General features: G+C 42.9%; 2 protein-coding genes across 2 annotated transcripts; one reads left to right on the plus strand and one right to left on the minus strand.

Moving 5' to 3' along the window:
* Positions 1–10: 10 nt before the first annotated feature.
* Positions 11–1,311, minus strand: LOC116180468 (28S ribosomal protein S29, mitochondrial). Its single transcript, XM_031500466.1, has 2 exons — positions 301–1,311; positions 11–255 (listed from the first exon to the last, which is right to left on the minus strand). The coding sequence occupies exons 1-2, from the start codon at positions 1,257–1,259 to the stop codon at positions 48–50; spliced, it is 1,167 nt and encodes a 388-aa protein (XP_031356326.1). The 5' UTR covers positions 1,260–1,311; the 3' UTR covers positions 11–47.
* Positions 1,312–4,600: 3,289 nt separating this feature from the next.
* LOC116181285 (arginine kinase-like) lies at positions 4,601–5,913 on the plus strand. Its single transcript, XM_031501594.1, has 2 exons — positions 4,601–5,551; positions 5,602–5,913. Exons 1-2 carry the CDS (start codon positions 4,678–4,680, stop codon positions 5,844–5,846), a joined length of 1,119 nt encoding a protein of 372 aa, XP_031357454.1. The 5' UTR covers positions 4,601–4,677; the 3' UTR covers positions 5,847–5,913.
* Positions 5,914–6,197: the final 284 nt, after the last annotated feature.

Below are 6,197 nucleotides of genomic sequence, written 5' to 3' on the forward strand. Positions count from 1 at the left end.
AATGCGCCCATTAAAAGAATCTGTATATTTCCTTAAATTAGCTAATTCTAAACCGAATTGCACAACAGCATAAGACGATACGGATTCATCGCGCTGAGAAACTGTAACTCCTCATCCTGGCCATCGAGGGGGAGCACCCATCGCCGTTCGCGATAGTAATCCATGCAACTCGTAAACTCCAACTTCGTGTAGGTCGGTACCGCGACCGGCACAAACGGATCCATGTGCTCGAAACCGTCGCGGCCCAGCAAGTACCTGAAAAACCGGTACAAAACCCGTAAAACTCCGCAGAATACGAACCGGGGGAAGTGGCTGATGTGATCCTTTTCTGCAATCGCCAATTCGTCGACCGTCACGACCGCGGCTCCGTTCTTCCAGTCAAACCTACTAAGGTTGAGAAATGCCTCGGTGACCGTAACATTCTTGGGATGCACCACCTCCTTCTTCTCCGTGAGAATCCGGGTGTTTGGGTAGAAAAACCCGTTAAATCCGTCGACGACGACTAGAGTTTTACACTTTCCTTCTCTGGACAACTGCTTAATCTCCTCGGCGAGCACGACGATGCACTGCGATGCGAACTTAATCCTGTTAATTCCGTGATCGACGAGCTCGCCGAGCGGCACATCCTTCGGTGTAGACTCGCGTTTGCTCCAGACGTGATCCTGCGTCGTTCGCAGATCAGGATTGTCGAGTAAGTGCGAGTTTTGGTGTTTAAAGTGAACTAACCAGGCAGCCGCGTCCAAGTTTGTGTCGATACAGCCCGGCTTGAACTCGGATATGCTAGACTCTTGGCATCTTCGCAGCCAACCGCCGACCCAAGGCACGTGTACTATGAGAAATCCGGCCGAGTAGCCATAGTGAATTATGTGTGCCAACGACAGACTTTTACCCTGGCCCTTTTTGCCGTACAGGATGAAACGTACCGCGGGCTTTGAGTAGTCGACGTGCCTTAAGCAGTTGATAACGTCTACGGAGGGTTTTCGAATCATTAGGCACGATTCGTTGAAGGTTTTCGTCTGAGTGTCGTACGATCTGGGTAGTCCTCCATAAAGGAATAGCTTCTTTTTGTGTTCCGATGGGATGGTGTAGAACTGCCCGATGTGGTCATCCGAGTGGTTTAACGGGTTGTTTTCGGAAGTGCGAAAAGATTGCAACCGTTCCAGAGGTTGTGTTTCCAGTGACAGATGGGCTACAGGCAAAATTATCGGTTGCACGGGGACTTTTCTCAATAATGATCTACGTACGAGAGAATTTAACATTTTGAAAATAAAGTTGAGGTTAGGACTTTAGAAGTCACTACCAAATTTTGGTACCAACTGTTACAACTAAAGTAAAAAATCCCTAACAGTTTCTTATGTGTATACAGGGTCTCTATTCACAGGGGAGCCCGACAAGGAGTACTTAGGCACACCAAAGGCCCATTGCCTACTAGGCACTAGGTTTAGAGAATAAGTTGCTTCACCCTCCCCGGTTCCAGATAGCCATCTCTGACCAAGACGTCGCAAGGTCAGGCACAATCCACATGCTCGGTAGTTTCATCTGGCTCGCCACAGAACCTGCCCATGGGCTCTTCTACAAGAGTTGGCCATCAATCAGTGTTCCGTAAGGACACCGATGATCTTCCTAATCTGGCTTCTATTCAATTTCGAGAAGCTTGGATGACCCAGACAGTCCAGTTGCTTGTTACCACTGAGCCTAATAGCATTGACTGGTCATCCATGTTTTTAATTCCGGCTCTAACAAAGGAGGGAGCCTGTCTGCCTTCACGAGCAAGTTCGTCCCCCTATTCCGCACCCAGAGCCAGCTGACCCTATGAGACCCACGACTAATCTATCGATTATCGTCCATACAATTCCCACGGGTAGTGCGGGAATGCGATCTCACCTCCTGGTCAAAGCCGGTTGTCCAATTATGCAGCAATTACACGATCAGACAAAGCCTACACGCATAGCATGCCCAAATTGCGCTTAGAGCAAGCGCCCCGTCGTAAATTACCTTAATACAAAACAAGATACGAAGAATCTGAATAAATCTGAAACACGACTTTTAATCAGGCTCATATTCAATAGCGCCGATCCTTGAACTCATAGAAATCGAATGGAGAAGATAGACGAACTAAACCATCACATAAAGCGGAATTTTTCGAACTCCTCTTGCCGCGGTTGAAGGACATGAAGGTTCGCGTCAGCGACTTTTATTGACAGATTTTAACAGTTACGGCCCCAGATGTCAAAAAGACAATCCTACGTTACGGGTGAACAATATGAGCTGATGGAGGAACCTACGCTATGGGCGAACAGTAGATGAGATGAGAAACAGAAGTCGACTGAATTTTGTAGTCATCGTGTTTCATTACCTACGACACCCCTGACTACAAAGACATCGGAGGCTCAGGCTTGCTTTAAGTTTTTAATAAAATTGTTTTTCACTTTTGTTGAACATTTTAATAGTTGTCTGCTTTTATCTGGTTAGATTCTTTGTATCGTTCCTTTTTTGATTTTTTATATATGTTTTGTTATTATTATTTATTTTGTTTTATAGATTTTGGCTACGACTGTTGAGGTCTTATGCCATGTTTCTTTGTTATAATAGATAACGCCACATAATTATTAACTTAAATATACCTAGTACCACGGTTTCTATAGTGACCAATACTAAATAAGAAGTTAATTAAACATTAACAATAAATAACAACGATGAAAGAACAACAAATTTGCTGAATTGACAATTAGATATTAGAGAACAATGTACTAATTTATTTCTTATAAAATGGAAAAATAGTTTTTTAACAGCTATAATATTTTTAAGTACCTATGTGATTTACATATACATGCGCATTATAATACCTAACGTTTTTAATGACGAATTATATAATTCATCTATGAAAGTTAATTTAGGATCAAAATGGACAGCAAAATCTTTAACTTAAACGAATATTGTTAACTTGGGTATGATTAATATGATGCCCATTTGTAGTTCATTTATTTGCTATTGTAAAAAAAGTAAACCATCATTATTACATACATTTTCAAATCATCTGCAAATAAAATAGCATTGCAATATATCATTCCCTACATTAGGTAATAAAGCGCGTGTAGGTACAGCGGATCTAGAAAAGCGGAGAACGTGAATTTGACTCATTAAATAAATAATAATTTTCAATAGGCTTGTTACATGTGTCATATAGTTCAACGGTGCAAAGTTTGAACCCTATCGGGACCGGATATGGTACAAAATTTCTGAATCAAAGAATATACATCACTGCATGAACATCACATGTGTAAAACGTTCCATCTACTCATAAGGAATCCAGAAAGTACCCCAGAATGGTTAACAACAGGCAGAACAATAGGTTCTTATCTTCGATCATACATACTCACTTATGATCGAAGGTTCTTATATATAAAGGAAAAAAACACAGAAGGTCCAAAAAACTATAGACCTCTCCCCACCCTATAGTACAAGATAATGACCCAGACAATAAGCAATAGAATATATAAACAACATGGATGACAACAACCTACTATTACCTCCTGAGCAAATAGGCTGCCGAAAAGAGTCGAGAGGATGTAAAAAAAACTACTACTAAATAAAATAATTATGGAATCGGCAAAGAAACAGAAAAAGAATCTATGTATGTGATGGATAGACATAAGAAAGCATTGGACAGCCTCCCTCACTCATGGATCTTAGAAACCTTGGTATATTATACAGGGTGGTTACTTGCGTAACGCACGAGGTAACGCATCATAGGGATTTCAATGTAAAATTCATAAATTCATAACATGCTCCCCAAATTATTTTAGAGCAAAAATGTATGAAGGTTTTATGTAGAAAAATTTTTTTACGCCAATCAACCGTATTAGTTTTCAATTTTTTGCATAATAAAGACGGAAAATTGGAAAACTAAAACCCGCATCTTTTTCAATAATCTGCGATGCCATGGAATTTTTTAAAACAAAAAGATATCCAGTTATCAATTAGTAGCAGTTCGAAATGGATTTTATGATCGACTTGGTTACTGTCTTGCAGTTAGTGGTGACTTATTCGAACATTTATTGTAAATTGTTATATTATAGAAAACCGTTTTTAGTAATTTGGTCTTTCTTTATGTTGAATTCGCTGTTTTAAATATAATAGTTTTTGATAGAATTTCATTTGTTTTATAGCAGACATTCCATGGCATGACGGATATTGGCGTAGTTTTTGTATTATAAAATTCCATGGCATCACAGATTATTATTGAAAAAGATGGGGGTTTTATTTTTCCAATTTTCCGTCTTTTTTTCCTTGGTGAATTGTATTGCTTCAAACCCCTGAGAATGTCGCGATTTCGGCTGTGGCGCGATCATCACCATGCAACCTCGCGATGATAGGGCGATATGGTAGAGCCCTTCAGTATGAAGTCGCAATTTTTTCGATACTTGCTACTTTAATAAATTGTTAATTGAAATAATCAAATTTGTATTCATTAATTGGATAATCTGACTGACGATTTTCCTCAATTAATTAGTAACGCCTGGTCGAAAATGTGAAGAAAAAATCTTTTTTCAGAGAGCACTGGCTACTAATAAACGATCGACGCGATCGAGTAGCCGTCGTAACGATAATGTCATTTGCAAACTTTAGACAGTTCAAATTGTCGTAAAAATTCTGCGACCACTGCGAATTACCGTAATGGCGAGGGCTTGCCATCAATGCGAGAAGAAGTGCGGTAAAAACGCGGGCGGCGTCGATCCGACCGTTCTGAAGAAGCTCGAGGAGGGATACGCAAAGTTGACGAGCTCGACCTCGAAGTCGCTTTTAAAGAAGCACCTGGCTCAGCCGATCTTCGACAGGCTCAAGAACAAACGGACCTCCTTCGGTTCGACCCTACTCGACTGCATACAGTCCGGATTGGAGAATCACGATTCCGGCGTCGGCATCTACGCGCCCGACGCCGAGGCGTACGACGTGTTCGCCGACATCTTCGATCCGATCATCGAGGATTACCACATGGGCTTCGCGAAGAAGGACCGGCACCCACCTTCGAATTGGGGGGACGTAAGCCTGTTAGGGAATGTGGATCCCAATGGATGCTTCGTCGTGTCGACGAGGGTCAGGTGCGGAAGGTCGCTGGAGGGGTACCCGTTTAATCCGTGCCTTACCGAAGGCCAGTACAAGGAGATGGAACGGAAGGTGTCGAGCGCGCTCTCGAATTTGAAAGGGGAATACCAGGGGAAATTCTACCCCTTAACCGGAATGACGAAGACTGACCAACAGAAGCTGATCGACGATCACTTCTTGTTTAAGGAGGGCGATCGCTTCCTTCAGGCGGCTAACGCGTGCAGATTTTGGCCGACCGGCCGTGGGATATTCCACAATGATAACAAGACGTTCCTGGTGTGGTGCAACGAAGAGGATCACCTCAGAATTATCTCCATGCAGCAAGGGGGGGACTTGGGCGAAGTCTATCGGCGTTTAATCGGAGGCGTCGACCTGATCGAAAAGTCGTTAAAGTTCTCGAGAAGTGACAGATTAGGCTATCTCACCTTCTGCCCCACTAATTTAGGTAGGTACACCCCTTTATAATCGCCGCGAAAGCTACATCTCACCCGCTAGGAACGACGATCAGGGCCTCCGTTCACGTGAAGGTCCCGAAGTTGGCGAAGAATTACGAGGAGCTCGAGGAGATTGCGGGCCGCTTCAACCTGCAGGTGAGGGGGACGCGAGGCGAGCACACCGAGGCCGAAGGTGGAGTGTACGATATTTCGAATAAGAGGCGGATGGGTCTGACCGAATTTGAGGCTGTCAAAGAGATGCACGATGGAATCCTCGAGATTATCAAGCAAGAAGAGAGCAAATGAGAAAGTGCGCCATCTAGTAGATTCTGTACGAAATTTATGTAAATTACACAGCGTTGCGCGCCCCTTAGTCAAAGTTTTCATTAGATTTTACACAATCAGTACAACAAGAAAATTTGCTGCGGCTGCGGCGTACGATTACCCTGAGAATGAGAGATAAACGAGAAAGAAATTGTCTAGTTCTACTATACTGAATGCTTCTCTGTTCAGGGGGTATTCCATAGAACGGTACTATGTTCGACTACCCTTTTTTAAAAACCATCATGAAAGTCTTAAAGGCTGAGAGCGGTTCTGGGAAAACGTAGTTTCGTAGTAACGAGGGTGCTTGGGGGATATGGAACCCCCCCCCCCCCC

This window comes from Photinus pyralis, unplaced genomic scaffold (genome assembly GCF_008802855.1).
Source record: "Photinus pyralis isolate 1611_PpyrPB1 unplaced genomic scaffold, Ppyr1.3 Ppyr1.4_LG9, whole genome shotgun sequence".
NCBI lineage: Eukaryota > Metazoa > Arthropoda > Insecta > Coleoptera > Lampyridae > Photinus > Photinus pyralis.

Coding starts and splice junctions, on each gene's coding strand:
- LOC116180468 (XM_031500466.1), bottom strand. CDS start 1,259: ATGTTAAATTCTCTCGTACGTAGATCATTATTGAGAAAAGTCCCCGTG. Junction 256..300: donor CACATCAGCCACTTCCCCCG/GTTCGTATTCTG, acceptor CCGGTTTTTCAG/GTACTTGCTGGGCCGCGACG.
- LOC116181285 (XM_031501594.1), top strand. CDS start 4,678: ATGGCGAGGGCTTGCCATCAATGCGAGAAGAAGTGCGGTAAAAACGCG. Junction 5,552..5,601: donor CTTCTGCCCCACTAATTTAG/GTAGGTACACCC, acceptor CTCACCCGCTAG/GAACGACGATCAGGGCCTCC.